Source organism: Budorcas taxicolor, chromosome 3, assembly GCF_023091745.1.
Source record: "Budorcas taxicolor isolate Tak-1 chromosome 3, Takin1.1, whole genome shotgun sequence".
Classification (NCBI taxonomy): Eukaryota; Metazoa; Chordata; class Mammalia; order Artiodactyla; family Bovidae; genus Budorcas; species Budorcas taxicolor.
The window spans coordinates 108,495,175-108,511,527 of NC_068912.1; the positions used below are offsets into that span (position 1 = coordinate 108,495,175).

At 43.2% G+C, this 16,353-nt stretch overlaps 1 protein-coding gene and 1 long non-coding RNA gene across 3 annotated transcripts in view; one reads left to right on the top strand and one right to left on the bottom strand.

Annotated features, from left to right (window-relative positions):
- SNIP1 (Smad nuclear interacting protein 1) overlaps positions 1-3,605 on the top strand; it is a 15,986-nt gene extending 12,381 nt beyond the window's left edge. Inside the window, exons 3-4 of the mRNA XM_052637237.1 lie at positions 1,093-1,697; positions 2,809-3,605. Of these exons, the coding sequence (XP_052493197.1) occupies positions 1,093-1,697; positions 2,809-3,073 (870 nt within the window). The 3' untranslated portion in view covers positions 3,074-3,605. The remainder of the gene's footprint in view (positions 1-1,092; positions 1,698-2,808) is intronic.
- Positions 1,524-16,266, bottom strand: LOC128044801 (uncharacterized). 2 transcript variants are annotated; one of them, XR_008199130.1, is made up of 4 exons: positions 16,220-16,266; positions 2,398-2,438; positions 2,077-2,247; positions 1,524-1,709 (listed from the first exon to the last, which is right to left on the bottom strand). It is a non-coding gene; the product is annotated as an uncharacterized LOC128044801 (long non-coding RNA). The 2 variants fall into 2 exon arrangements; XR_008199129.1 differs by lacking the exon at positions 16,220-16,266 and adding an exon at positions 2,634-2,784.
- Positions 16,267-16,353: the final 87 nt, after the last annotated feature.

A 16,353-nucleotide genomic window follows, 5' to 3' on the forward strand; every position in this document is an offset into this window, starting at 1 on the left:
ATTGTTTTCAATAGTAGAGGCTGTAGTACTCCGTGTCCTGAGTTGGTTGAATTTGCAGGTGCAGACCCTCAAATACAGAGGGACCACATATATAGAGAAACCGCCTATACAGAGGGGCGACTACAGCTGCCTGGAGGGTTGGTTCCCCTGTGCCCCAGCCCCCTCATTGTTCAAGGGTCAGCTGCAGTAAATTTTTATAGGTTTCTTCTTGTATAATTCTTAATTTTATTCCTAGGTATTGAGTAATCTTTGTTAGTATTGAAATAAGATCTTTCAAAATTACTATTAATACATTTTCATTTTTGGCTTAAGAGAAAGGTAGCTTTTTTCTTTATGTAATTATCTTGGACTGCAAGGAAATCCACCCGGTCCATCCTAAAGGAAATCAGTCCTGAATGTTCATTGGAAGGACTGATGTTGAAGCTGAAACTCCAATCCTTTGACCACCTGATGCGAAGAGCAGACTCATTTGAAAAGACCCTGATGCTGGGAAAGATTGAGGGCAGGAGGAGAAGGGGACGACAGAGGATGAGATGGCTGGATGGCATCACTGACTCAATGGACATGAGTTTGAGTAAACTCCGGGAGTTGGTGATGGACAGGGAGGCCTGGCATGCTGCAGTCCAAGGGGTCGCAAAGAGTTGGACACGACTGAGCGACCGAACTGAGCTGAATTATCTTGTATGTGACTACTTAATTCTCTCTGGGAGTTGTGTTTTCGCTGAGTTTGCCTGTAGGTATTGTTTCTCAGGCTCTGAACCTGGGCGTGTACAGTTAGAGCTATATTTGGGCAGCAGCCTGGGATACCTTGGAGAAGGAGATGGCACCCCACTCCAGTATTGTTGGCTGGGAAATTTCATGGACAGAGGAACCTGGCAGGCTGCAGTCTGTGGGGTCGCAAAGAGTGGGACACGACTGAGCGGCTAACACTCTCACTGGGTGGTAGCCTTGCAAGCGAACATGACCACCACTGGTAACCTTATTTCTGTGGGACATTTGCTCTGAACGCCAAATCACAAATGACTTCTCAAATGCAGCTCTCTTTAGAGACCATGAACTGGCTTTACTTTCCTGAATCTGTTTGAATTTCAGGAACGTGAGGACCATCCTCGGAGAGGCCGGGAAGATCGGCCACACCGAGAACCCTCAGGACAGGAACACAAGCGAGCTCGGAACAGTGACCGAGACAGGCACCGCGGCCATTCCCACCAGAGGAGAAGCTCAGGCGAGAGGCCTGGCAGCGGGCAGCCTCAGGGACGTGATCGAGATGCTCAGAACCTGCAGGCTCAGGAAGCCGAGCGGGAGTTCCACAACACCCGGCGCCGCGAGCACCGCCAGAAGAACGACGTTAGCGCTGGCAGTAACGCGTCTCAGGACGCGCAGCCTCGGCCTGGACCTGGAGGCAACAACAAGGACAGAGAGGTGCCTGTTAAAGAGAAGCCAAGCTTCGAACTTTCTGGGGCACTTCTTGAGGACACTAATACCTTCCGGGGTGTAGTTATTAAATACAGCGAGCCCCCGGAAGCACGTATCCCCAAAAAACGGTGGCGTCTCTACCCCTTTAAAAATGATGAAGTGCTTCCAGTGATGTACATCCACCGGCAGAGCGCTTATCTCCTGGGCCGGCACCGCCGCATCGCAGACATTCCCATCGATCACCCCTCCTGTTCAAAGCAGCACGCCGTCTTTCAGTACCGGTAAGTGTCCATCTGTGGAGGAAACCAAGGTGCCAGCAGAAGCCCGACGTCTCGGCTGGTTAGGATTACTGAGATCTTGTGTGTGCACAAGAAGCCCATATCCCTCATAGCTAATAGTATTTTTTTTAATTTTTATTTTTTTGGCTGAACCTGCATGGTTTATGGGATTTTTAGTTCCCCATCCCAGGATCGAACCCAAGTCCTTGTCAGTGAGAGCGTGGAGTCCTAACCCCTGGACCGTCAGGGAATTCCTTCTAATTTAAGGAGTATTATTCCTCTAATGTATAATCACTTTATATATATACTTGCCAACACTTGTGTAAGAGGATGGACGTTGGTGTCCGAAATCCAGATTTTGAGTCCTGCCAGTGCCACTTACCTGGGGCCAGCTGCTCTTCTGGGCCTCAGTTTCTGCGTCCCTCGCAGGGCTGTTACGATAGGTAAATGGAAGTAAAGCCGAGAATGAAAATAAAGCTGAGAACGCCTGGTGTATCTTGTATCCTGGCAATTTCTGTAGTACCTCTGTTATTGTTGGATGCTCACAACAATCCTGTGGGGAGGCGAGGACTAGTCTTAATGCCCCATTTAACAGATGAGCCCATGCAGCTCAGCAAAGCCAGGTGGCCTGCCTAATAAATAATCACTGAGGTAGCATGCTGGCTCAAATTAGTTTTGATTTGAATAATTTTGATCATCTTACCTGTTCCCTTGACTCCGAAGTCCAAATATACTGGTTTATTCCTATTGGAACAGAAGCTAAAATAAGTTGAAATATAGGTAAAAAGCATTATGTTGATTATTAACAATACAAAAAATGTAAAATTTTTAAAAATACCAAAAAAAAATGTATTTCTTAACCATGGCAAGAGGCCTTGCTTTCTGCATTTTAAGCTATGATCTACCATGAACCCCTCTTTCCCAGTGACCAGTTCTCACCGATTTAACTTGCTCCCGATTTCGAAATCCATAACTGTGCCTTCCCATTGATTTCTACAGTTTGCACTTGAACTGAGTCTGAGCCAGGTATTTACATGGTCCAGACTGTTAGCGCAGAACTGGAGGCTCTGGGGCTGGATTCGGCTCACAGCTTTCTCTCCTTTGCCTCCGCTAGGCTTGTGGAGCACACCCGCGCTGATGGGACAGTTGGCCGCAGGGTGAAGCCCTACATCATTGACCTTGGCTCAGGCAACGGAACATTCCTGAACAACAAGCGAATTGAGCCACAGAGATACTATGAACTGAAGGAAAAGGATGTCCTTAAGTTTGGGTTCAGCAGCAGAGAGTATGTTCTGCTCCACGAGTCCTCTGACACCTCTGAAGTAGACAGGAAAGAAGACGAGGACGACGAGGAAGAGGAGGAGGTGTCTGACAGCTAGCAGACTGAAGACAGCCCAGGCTCTCGAGAGACCTTTTCTTTGTGCGAAGGCTTTGGGACTGACTCACGGGGCACCACTGTGCTCTCTGTAATGCCTCTTACTGCCTTAAGTCTTTCTTCTGTTGCTGACCAGCTTATGTTTCAGTGTAAAAAAAAATGACTCACGTTTGGTTGAACTTCTTTCTGTGACACGTTGGCCACATGCCTGTGGGCATTTATTTTCTGAACAGTCCCCCCGACACATCGTGTTTTAGTAGAAGCATCATGGCTTGAGTTGGTGCTTTCAGAACTGCTGCCTAGGAAACTATCAACCCTTGGTTAACGGGGAATTGTGGCTTGTTTTCTTTGTACAGTTACCCTATTTATATAGTTGTTAAGCTTTGTGGACCGGGTTTGTTTTTATCTCGGGGGCAAACCCCTGAACAGAGAATCTTACTAAGCTTTGGTTATCACCAAAATAGCCTCCAGAATATACCAAAGCTTTGACCTGGTTGAGCTCTTGAGTCATAGAAATTGATTTTGCACTTGGTTGGTTTGGGTGGGTGGGTGGGTGGGATTTACCACATGACCTCATTATTGACTGTGGGACTCAAACAGATGCTCTGTGGAGCCTGCTTCAGCTCACGACTGTACAGGAGGACCATGGCTGGTGCCAGCGGGTGCTGGCTGCATGTCACAGGAGGCCGGAATGGGTCGTGGATCTGTTTCCTGGAAGAGAACTCTGATTCCTCCACGGAACAGGAACAGTTTTGACCATCGTAGCTGTTCTTCAACTTCACATTTTTATTTAGAGGTTATCTCCATTCTTTCTTCCTTGAGAGAAACAGTCATTTATGTAGCAGGGTCTTTGCTTTATCCTAACAACATATACATGTCAAAAGATGGTTGTGTGGTTTACATGTTTCATCTTTTTAAAACAACATTCAGAGAGGTTGTATTTACCTTCCCAAGGCTGGAATGGGAATTGCCCAATTTTCTAATTTTCCACCAGAGGACTATGTGTAAGTAGAAAAGTCACAACTGCTTACATCTGTTGTGTGTATGTATATATGTACATATTTTAAAAATTGTGTGTGAAAGAGCCGCATACTGATTTTCCTATGAGAATGTTTTGTGACGTAAATGTAATACAATATTATAGGCAAAGGCCTCCCTGCGTTTGAGGAGCAGGTTTTCATTTATATGTATTTTTGGAATAAAAAATAATAAAATTGTAAATATAGCCCCCTTTCAAAATGTACTTCTTTGCTAGCACAGAAGACCTTGTGTTCACAGGTACATTTTGATGCTAAGGAAACCTTTGAATCAGTATTGTGGGAGTAGAAGTCGACAGTTGTGGAGGGCGTCGAGGGAATGGGAGTGATAGGGCCCACACCTGCCCTGGAATCCAGATCTTCACATCTCGGCGACTTGAGTGGTGGTCCTGATGAAGCAGCAGTGCTTTCTCAGTTGGCAGTGGAGGCGCTTTTCTTCCCAGAAGAGTCAGAGTTGGGGCAGGTTATCCGTTGTGGGCCTCATACCTGTCCCTGCTTCCTCACCCTCAGGTGGTGATGAGGGTGTGAGATGGGAAGGAGAGATGATGCAAGTCAGTCAGTGCTGCTGCTAGCTGGTCCCCTTGGGTGGAAACTAATGATATTATTGGGCTTCTCTGGTGGCTCAGTGGTAAAAGAATCTACCTGCCAATGCAGGAAACTCGGATTCCATCCCCGGGTTGAGAAGATCACCTGTAGAAGGACATGGCAACCCACTCAAGTATTCTTGCCTAGAAAATCCCATGGACAGAGGAGCCTGGCAGGCTATAGAGTCCATGGGGTTGCAAAAGAAAGAGTCAGGACACAAGTGACTTAGTGGCTAGACAACAGTAACGTTAGCTGATCTTGCTTACCATTGTATTTCCATTGAGGCCTCATACCTGTATGTGCTCAACATGAAATGTTGACTAGTACCTAGTGTGAGGAGGAGCAGCTGACTAATTTTATTCAAAAGAAATGAAAAGATGCCCTCTGGGGACTTCCCTGGCAGTCCAGTGGTTAGGACTCTCCTGTCCACTACAGGGAGTATGTGTTCTATCCCTGGTGGGGGAACTAAGATCCCGCATTGTCGTTCAGTCACCAAGTCGTGTCCAATTATTTGCAACCCCATGGACTGCAGCACTGCAGGCCTCCCTGTCCCTCAACATCTCCCGGCGTTTGCCCAAGTTCATGCCCATTGAATTGGTGATGCCGTCCAATCATTTCATCCTCTGTCTCCGTCGTCTTCTGCCCTCAGTCTTTCTCAGCATCAGGGTCTTTTCCAATGAGTTGGCTCTACACATCAGGTAGATGAAGTATCGGAGCTTCAGCCTCCGCCATCAGTCCCTCCAGTTAATATTCAGGATTGACCTTCTTTCGGATTGACTGGTTTGATCTCCTTGTAGCCCAGGGGACTCTCAAAGAGTCTTCTCCAGCACCGCAGTTCAAAAGCATCAATTCTTTGGCACTCTGCCTTCTTTATGGTTCAACTTTCACATCTGTACGTGACTACTGGAAAGACCATAGCCTTGACTATATGGACCTTTGTCAGCAAAGTGATGTCTTTGCTTTTAAAATACACTGTCTAGGTTTGTTATAACTTTTCTTCTGAGAAGCAATCATCTTCTAATTTCATGGCTGCAGTCACCATCGGCAGTGATTTTAGAGCTCAAGAAAAAATCTGTCACTGCTTCCACCTTTTCCCCTTTTAATTGCCATGAAGTCATGGGATCGAATGCTGTGATCTTAGTTTTTCTAATATTGAGTTTTAAGCCCGCTTTTTCACTCTTCTCTTTCACCCTCATCAAGAGGCTCTTTAGTTCCTCTTCGCTTTCTGCCATTAAAGTGTATCTGCATATCTGAGGTTGTTGATATTTCTCCCAGAAACTTTGATTCTAGCTTGTAACTCATCCAGCCTGGCATTTTGCATGACACACTCTGCATATAAGTTAAATAAACAGGGTGACAAATAAACCTTGTCCTTCTTTCTCAATTTTGAAACAGTTGGTTGTTCCATATAAGGTTCTAACTGTTGCTTCCTGACCCGCATACAGGTTTCTCAGGAGACAGGTAAGATGATCTGGTATTCTCATCTTTTAAGAGTTTTCCACAGTTTGTTATGATCCACACAGTCAAAGACGTTAGTGTAGTCAATGAAACAGATGTTTTTCTGGAATTCCCTTGCTTTCTGTATGATCCAGTGAATGTTGGCAACTTGATCTCTGGTTTCTTTGCCTTTTCTAAAACCAGCTTGGACGTCTAGAAGTTCTCGGTTCACATAGTGCTAAAACCTAGCTTGAAGGATTTTGAGCGTCACCTTACTAGAATGGGAAGTGAGTGCAACTAACTGTCCAGTAGTTTGAACATTCTTTAGTACCGCCCTTCTTGGGAATTGGGATGAAGATTGATCTTTTCCTGTGGCCACTGCAATCTCCAAATTTCCAGTCCAAATTTGCTGACCTTGAGTGCAGCACTTTAACAGAATCATCTTTGAGGATTTTAAATAGCTCTGCTGGAATTTCATTGCCTCCATTAGCTTTATTGGCAGCAGTCCTTCCTAAGGCCCACTTGACTTCGCACTCCTGGATGTGACTCTAGGTGAGTGACCACACCACTGTGGTTATCAGGGTCATTAAGATCTTTTTTGTACAGTTCCTCTGTGTATTTTGCTATCTCTTCTTGATCTCTTCTGCTTCTGTTAGATTTTCACCGTTTCTGTCCTTTGAGTGCAAAGCAACATTTCATGCAAATGGGCACAATAAAGATCTCACATGCCTTGAGGCAAAAACTAAAAAAAAAAAAAGATCCCCTTTGAAGAGTGAATACTTAAGGGTTAATTGGGTAGAAGCTTACCTGAGGGAAGAAACAAAGTAAGAGCAATTAGCATCCTCACCCAAAGTGCTCTAATTTGGCCCGTGGAGGCGCATAGTATATACGTGCACGTCTAAAAGGTTACATTTGGACGAGTTTTTCTCTTGATCCAGATGAATGGTTTTCTCTTCCTGGAATGAGGTACTTACCTGGCATCTCATGCCAGGGCCTCCTTGTTTAGTTTGTGCAGCTACTCCTGCTCCCTGGCAGCTTTTGGCTTGACTTCATGCACCATCCTGGTGGACACTGATAGATGACCACTTTGCCTATGTTTTTCAATTAGAGGTGCCAGTTGTATAGTTAACTTTTGCTTCCTGAATTAAGAGATTTTTTGTGCCAACTGTATGGGATGGTGTTTCCCGCCCACACTCACATTTTTTTAAGAGAGTCAAAGACAAAAACTACTCATCTCTGAGGCCAGGCCAGGTATCACCAAGTAGACTTCTCACCTGAAGTTGATGAGTTAATCCTAAAGATTTCTTTAAAAAAAGAAAAAAACACACAACTTGGTTTTGGCTGGGTCTTAGTTTTGGCACATGGGATTTTCATTGCAGTGCCAGGCTTCTAGTGTGAGCTCAGTAACTGAGGTGTAGCATTGTGGGATCTTAGTTCCCTGACCAGGGATGGAACCCGTCACCCCTGCATTGGAGGATGGACCACCAGGGAGGTCCCAATTCTGAAGCTTTCGTCTTGAATTAATTCATTGCTTAGAAACTCATGTTCATTTTAGCTGTTTACAGTTGCTTTACTCCCCACCCTTTCTCCACCCTGGCTGACTTGTCTGCAAGTCATAGCTGTCAAAATCGAGCCATCTGCAGAACAGCTCTGTGCTTCTGAGCCCCTCCCTCAAGTCCTCTGTGGTCCATAGTTCTGTCGAGGTATGGGACAGAATCTTCCGATTTCCCCCATAAGCCTCCTTCCAGTCATCTTCTAGTTTCGTCTTTCTGAGGCTGATAAAGGATAGCTCATTAAGTGTAACCAGTGATGTAATTTTTTTCCCCCACCGTGCAGCACAGCATGGGGGATCTTAGTTCCCTGACCAGAGAGAGAACCTGTGCCCTCTGCATTAGAAGGGCAGAGTCCTAACCACTGGACTGCCAGGGAATTCTCTTATTGTATTTTTAAATACTCTTTTACTTATTTAAAAGTTTAAAAGTATTTAAATTTTAAATACTCTTATTGTATCTTGATAAGGGAAAGCAGAGTAATCAATTCAGATAACTGGGGAAAATTTTTTTAACTTTTTATTTTATTTTGGAGTATAGATGGTTAACAATGTTGTGATCATTTCAGGTGTACAGCAAAGTGATTCAGTGACACATATGCGTGTATCTAAAAAATTAAAGAAATTTTTTTGTATTATTGTATTGAGGTGCCACACTATAGCTTGGTTTTTAAAGGCTTAGAAGTTATATATATGTTCTTATATATAATTATGATTTTATATGGCACACACATGGTTTTTTTTTTAGTATTTTATTTATTTACTTTTAATTAATTTATTTTAATTGGAGGCTAATTACTTTACAATATTGTGGTGGGTTTTGCCATACATTGACATGAATCAGCCATGGGTGTATGTGTGTCCCCCATCCTGAACCCCCCTCCCACCTCCCTCTGCATCGCATCCCTCAGGGTCATCCCAGCACACCAGTGCTGAGCACCCTGTCTGATGCATTGAACCTGGAATGGCGATCTGTTTCACATATGATAATATACATGTTTCAATGCTAGTCTCTCAAATCACCCCACCCTCGCCTTCTCCCACAGAGTCCAAAAGTCTGTCCTTTACATCTGTGTCTCTTTTGCTGTCTCGCATATAGGGTCATCATTACCATCTTTCTAAATTCCATATATATGTGTTAATATACTGTATTGGTGCTTTACTTTCTGACTTACTTCACTCTGTATAATAGGCTCCAGTTTCATCCACCTCATTAAAACCGATTCAAATGTATTCTTTTTAATGGCTGAGTAATACTCCATCGTGTATATGTACCAAAGCTTTCTTATCCGTTCATCTGCTGATGAACATCTAGGTTGCTTCCATGTCCTGGCTATTATAAACAGTGCTGCGATGAACATTGGGGTACACGTGTCTCTTTCAATTCTGGTTTCCTCGGTGCGTATGCCCAGCAGTGGGATTGCTGGGTCATAAGGCAGTTTTCTATTTCCAGTTTTTTAAGGAATCTCCACCCTGTTCTCCATAGTGGCCGTACTAGTTTGCATTCCCACCAACAGTGTAAGAAGGTTCCCTTTTCTCCACACCCTCTCCAGCATTTATTGCTTGTAGACTTTTGGATAGCAGCCATTCTGACTGCCGTGAGATGGTACCTCATTGTGGTTTTGATTTGCATTTCTCTCATAATCAGTGATGTTGAGCATCTTTTCATGTGTTTGCTAGCCATCTGTATATCTTCTTTGGAGAAATGTCTGTTTAGTTCTTTGGCCCATTTTTTGATTGGGTTGTTTATTTTTCTGGAATTGAACTGCAGGAGCTGCTTGTATATTTTTGAGATTAATTGTCAGTTGCTTCATTTGCTATTATTTTCTCCCATTCTGAAGGCTGTCTTTTCACCTTGCTTATAGTTTCCTTCATTGTGCAAAAGCTTTTAAACTTAATTAGGTCCCATTTGTTTATTTTTGCTTTTATTTCCATTACTCTGGGAAGTGGGTCATAGAGGATCCTGCTGTGATTTATGTCGGAGAGTGTTTTGCCTATGTTTTCCTCTAGGAGTTTTATAGTTTCTGGTCTTACGTTTAGATCTTTAATCCATTTTGAGTTTATTTTAGTATACACACATGGTTATATTTGTTAACACCCTTCCATTTGTGGAAATTAGTAGTTGATGAGAGGAATAAAATGATGCTACATTAATCAGAGTCTAAGTGTGACATAAACATAACATGCCAGTAATGCCTACTTGTGAGAGAATGTCCTGGACCCTCAAGGTTCCTGGATATGTGAGTTTGTATCAGGTAAAAGGGCTACTTGATTTAAATCAAAGGTTTGGAATTTAAAGCTTCATTCAGTCTCCTGGGTCAGCTTTCTAGTATATTTATCAAATGGGAGACAGTTTTAAACGACAGTTGATTTGTTTATATTACTTTAAAGTTGGGGCTTCCCTGGTGGCTGCAGTGCAGGAAACGTGGGTTTGATTCCTGGATTGGGAAAATCCCATGGAGAAGGCAATGGCTACCCACTACAGTATTCTTGTCTGGAGAATTGCATGCATAGAGGAGCCTGGTGGGCTACAGTCTATGGGGTCACAAAGAGTTGGACACTACTAAGTGAGAGTGATGTGATTCATGGGGTCTCAGAGTCGGACACGACTGAGTAACTGAACTGAAGTGACTAACACTTTCACATTTATACACTAAAGTTAAAGTAAATTAATCCAATCAATGATTGTATAAAATTACTATGCTCGTAATTGGTGTACAGCTGTGTTAGAAACGGAGCAGTAATTTGGGGGTGCCTTGCAGCTTGTACAAGAGATGGTATTTGTTTTTAGTTTTTATTTGGTTGAAGTGTATTTGATTTACAATGTTAGTTTCAGGTGTATAGCACAGTGATTCAATTGTACACACACATATAAAATGGACATCCAACAGGGACCTGCTGTACAGCACAGGTAACTATACTCCAATATTTTCTAATAACTTATAAGGGAAAATAATCTGAAAAGATGATATATATATGTGTGTGTATATGTGTATATTTGTGTGTGTTGTTGCTGTTCAGCCTCTCAATTGTGTCTCAGTCGCTACCCCATGGACTGCAGCATGCCAAGCTTCCCTGTCCTTCACAATCTCCTGCTGCTGCTACTGCTAAGTCTCTTCAGTCGTGTCCGACTCTGTGTGACCCCATAGATGGCAGCCCACCAGGCTCCCCCACCCCTGGGATTCTCCAGGCAAGAACACTGGAGTGGGTTGCCATTTCCTTCTCCAATGCATGAACATGAAAAGTGAAAGTGAAGTCACTCAGTCGTGTCCGACTCTTAGCGACCCCACAGACTGCAGCCCACCAGGCTCCTCCATCCATGGGATTTTCCAGGCAAGAGTACTGGAGTGGGGTGCCATTTCCTTCTCCAGTGTATGAAAGTGAAAAGTGAAAGTGAAGTCGCTCAGTCGTGTCCGACTCTTAGCGACCCCATGGACTGCAGCCTACCAGGCTCCTTCATCCATGGGAGTTTCCAGGCAAGAGTACTGGAGTGGGTTGCCATTGCCTTCTCCATCACAGTCTCCTGGACTTTGTTCAGATTCATGTCCATTGAGCCGATGATGCCATCCAACCACCTTATCCTCTGTTGCTGCCTTCTCCTGCCTTCAATCTTTCCCAGCATCAGGGTCTTTTCCAATGAGCTGGCTCTTTGCATCAGGTGGCCAAAGTATTGAAGCTTCAGCTTCAGCATCAGTCCCTCCAATGAATATTCAGGGTTGATTTCCTTTCGGATTGACTGGTTTGATCTCTTTGCAGTCCAAGGGATTCTCAAGATTCTTCTCCAACACCACAGTTCGAAAGCATCAGTTCTTCGGTGCCTTCTTTATAGTCCAGCTCTCACATCTACACATGACTACTGGAAAAACCAAAGCTTTGACTAGATGGAGCATTTAACATGTGCACAACAAGCACATACATTAACTCATTTCATCCACATAACCTTATCAGTGGCGCTTCTATTATTATATTTTGCAGATGCCAAAACAGGGAAATAATTTCTAGACTTGATGTGAAAATCTGACTCATTGGAAAAGACTCTGATGGGAAAGACTGAAGGCAGGAGGCGAAGGGGGCAACAGAGGATGAGATGGTTGGATGGCGTCACTGACTCAATGGACACGAGTTTGAGCGAACTCCAGGAGTTAGTGAAGCCTGGCATGCTGCAGTGCATGGGGATGGAAAGTGTCGGACATGACTGAACACCACCAGCAATTTCTAGACAGAGACTAGCACTCAGAAACGCCTAAGGTGTTCAGTGAGGCTTTGGAAGCACGTGAAGTTCAGTAGGGGAAAGAAGGTGATAGAGACTTTTGGCTTCTATTAATGACTGCCAAAGAATTGATGCTTTTGAACTGTGGTGTTGGAGAAGACTCTTGAGAGTACCTTGGACTGCAGGGAGATCCAACCAGTCCATCCTAAAGGAGATCAGTCCTGGGTGTTCATTGGAAGGACTGATGTTAAAGCTGAAACTCCAATATTTTGGCCACCTGATGAGAAGAGCTGACTCATTTGAAGAGACCCTGATGCTGGGAAAGATTGAGGGCAGGAGGAGAAGGGGACGACAGAGGATGAGATGGTTGGATGGCATCACCAACTCAATGGACATGGGTTTGGGTGGACTCTGGGAGTTGGTGATGGAGGGAGTCCTGGCATGCTGTGGTTCATGGGGTCACAAAGAGTTGGACACGACTGAGCAACTGGACTGAACTGAAGTTATTTTTATGAATCTTCCTGCTGAAAACAGCTAAAATTTCTGAATAAAAGATAAATTTTAAAAATCTCTGGGGCTTCCCTTGTAGTCTAGCAGTTAGGAATCCGCCAGCCAATGCAGGGGATGGGAAGATCCAACGTACCAAGGGGCAACTATGCCCAAGGACATAACTACTGAGTCAGTGCTCTAGAGCAGAGAAGCCACCACAGCTACAAGCCCACGCACTGCAAGTAGAGAGTATGCCCTGCTCACAGCTAGAGAAATCCTGTGCACAGCCACAAAGACCCAGTGCAGCCAAAAACTCAAAAAACTTAAAAAATAATAAAAAATTTAAAAATGAATAAATAATAATAAAACTCTAAGGCATCCAGGAACTGACAAGTAGAGTTATCAAGCCCAAAGTGAAGATAATAATCCAGAGAGAAATGGAGCACAGATACCTGGAAACCACTTTCATTATAAAGGCAAACCATATTCTATTCTAGCATATCGAATATGCTGGATTGAATGGGACAAAAACCAAAACCCAGAGCACACATACAATGAGTCTAATAGAACATCTTTCCAACAAAAAGCTTGGCACACCAAAGGGCTATATCTTTCAGAATAAAAGAGTGGGTCAGAAATTGAATCCTCCCAGGGATTTTCAGGCTGGGAGCTCAGAAAACCTCAAGTCTTGAAAACTTGGCTAAAGATGACCCTGTACTAAATAGAAAGGATAAAAAGAAGAAAAGAAAACGACCCTGTACTATTTGTGCCTCCAGATGTCTGATATAAATAAATAAATTAGTCTTTGGAGGAAGAAATATTTTATCTCCCCTCCAGTTATTTCCACATCCTATTCTACAAAGAACCAATTATTTTTTAAAGTATACAAGTAAAGATTATTGCCAACAGAAATAATGGATAAAATAAACTGATTGTCAAAGGCTTCAGATACTTGAACTCAAGGTGATATATATAAAATGTTCATGGTTGCTATTTTCAAAGAAATACATGACAAACTTAAAAATACCCACAGGGAACAAGAAATGGCAATGAGTGAAATGAGAGTTATTCAAAAGACCAACTAGAACCTTTTTAGAAATGAAAAATATAATAACTAAATCCATCAATGAACTCCTTTAACAGAAGCTTCAGGGAGAATTAATGAACTGGAAGATAGGTCAAAAGAAATTATTTAACAACTATTTATTAACACATAAATTTAACACCTTAGAGAAAATGGATCAATTCCTCAAAACCCGTAAAATACCAAAATTCACCTGATATGAAATAGATCATCTGAATAATCCTATAACTATTCTAAAAATTAAATTTGTAATTAAAAACTTAAAATAATATCCAGGCCCAGTTGGTGACAGTTTCATTGAAGTGTTCTCCCAGTCATTACAAGAGGAATTAGCACCATTCTGTACAATCTCCAGAAATTAGAAAAGTCGGGAATACCTCTCTGCTCACTTTATAATGCCACTACTGTTTTCACTTTATAATGCCATTATTATTTTGATATGAAAACCAGACTGGACAGTGAAAACAAAAAGCTACAGACCAATATCCCATGAACTTAGCTAGTAAAATCTTCCGTAAAATATTAGCAAATTGAATCTAGCAATACATAATAAGAATTATGCAGGATGGCCAAGGGGTTTATTCCAGACATGTAAGGCTGGTTCAACATGTGAAAATGAATTGATTTAACATTTGAAAATATACTGATGCAGTAATCCACTGTATCAAGAAGCTAAAGATAAATAAAAATAATATAATCATGTCAGTTAATTTTGAGTAACAAAATTCAACACCCATTCTTTGGCTGCCCTGGGTTTTCATTGCTGTGCGTGGGCTGTTTTGTTGTGGAACAAGGGTTTCTCTTGTATGTGGCATGGGTTCTAGAATACGCAGGCTCAGTAGTTGTGGGGCATGGGCTTAGTTACCCCTTGACAAGTGGAATCATCCTGGACCAGAGATCAAACCTGTGTTCCCTGCATTGGTAGGTGGATTCTTAGCTACTGGACCACCAGAAAAGTACCTCAACCCCCATTTATGATAATAACAATAAAAAAAAACTCAGTAAGCCAGAAATACAGGGGAACTTCCTCACCTTGGTAAGACTGAATACCTTCCTCTTAAGGAACAAGTCAAGGATATCCACTCTGGCCATTCTTAGTCAACAGAGTATTGGAAGTCTAGCCAACGCAGTAAGACAAGAAAAGGAAATAGAGAGCACATAGATTGGAAAGGGAAAAAAGAAAACAAACTTCCCTATTTGCAGATGAAATGACTGTCTATTTTAAAAAGTCCCAATGGAGGATTTGAACATTGCCGCAGAGCAACTAAGCCCGTGTGCCACAAGTACTGAGCCCGTGCTTTAGAGCCTGTGAGCCCAAACTATGAAGCCCGTGCTTGGCAACAAAGAGAAGCCACCGCAGTGAGAAGTCTGTGTACCGCAAGGAAGAGTCGCTGCCACTCACTGCAACTAGAGAAAGCCCTCTGCAGCAGCAAAAGACCCAGTGCAACCAAACATGAATAGAGGCTTCCCTGGTGGCTCGATGATAAAGAACCTGCCTGCCAATGCAGTGTTGAGTCCTGCCTCCAAGGCCACAGAAGTGGAGCCCAGAACCAAGGTCACCTCTGAAGCTGACTGAGCCCCTTTGTAACTGAGCCCCTTTTGTTTTCAGAAGACTCCCTGACTTCCTGACTCCCAATTAGGCAAAGATGCCCACTTCAGCAAACACCTTATAGCACCCCAACCAATCACCTAACACCAACCTTCCAGCAGGCATTTTCTTTGGCTTGAGGCTATAAAAATTGGCTATTAACCCACAAAAGCCGTCAACTCTCCCTGGTCTCTTAGGAGGTTGGCCCACTGCGCTCTCGGTGCCTACTTTATCTCTGCTCTTTGTTCTTAATATACTCGCTCCCTGCTGGAATGCTGTGTGTCTGGAAATTCTTTACCAACCTATGCTCAAACTGCTTAACATGCAGGAGATATGGGTTCGATCCCTAGTCCACGGAGATTTCACATGCTGCAGGACAGCTAAGCCCGGGTTCTGCTGAGCCTGTGTCCTGGAGCCCGGGAGCCACAGCTGCTGAGCCCACGTGCCATAACTACTGGAACTTGAACTCTCTAGAGCCTGTGCTCCGCAGCAAGTGGAGCCACCGCAAAGAGGAGCCTTAGCACCACCATTAGAGGGTAGTTTTGAATTGTTGTTATAAAACCCTTTATCACATCCTCCCAGGGTGGAACACATAGTCTTTCGAGACAGAAGCCCAGTTTGTCTTCCTTTGCCTGGCAAAGTGATAGAGCCTTCCTTTTCTACTTCACTCAAAACTTTGTCTCCAAGATTTGACTTGGCATTAGTGTACGGAGAGGCCAAGCTTTCCTTAACAACATTAGACTTACAGCAATTGTGTTAAGTATGCACTATTATTACCTCCATTATACAGATGAGGAAATTGAGACAAGTGAAATTTAGCTACCTGCTCAAGGTGGCCCAGCCTCATCAATGGTAGAGGTAGGGTTTTTTAAATTTTAATTTTTTATTGAAGTATTGTTGATTCACAATGTTGTATTACTTTCAAGTGTACAGAAAAGCGATTCACATATATGGAATATTTTCGGATTATTTTCCTTTATAAGTTATTACAATACAATGAGTATAGTTTCCTGTGCTATAGAGTAGGTCCTTGTTGGTTATTTATATTATATGTAGTAGTGCCTGCATATTAATCCTAGACTCCTAATTTATTCCTTGCCCTCTTTCCCCTTTGGCAATGGTAAATTTGTTTTCTGTGTCTGAAAACTCACAGAATCATCATCTTCCAGACCTCAGCTTTGTTCCTCCTCCTCCATTTCTGCCACCAGCCAGGTGTCTGTTCCGGCTCGTCTGTGCCCTTAACCACCGCACATACTTGTCTCTCTAAAGGGCAATAGGGAGCCACTGAAAGGTTTTTACCCAGAA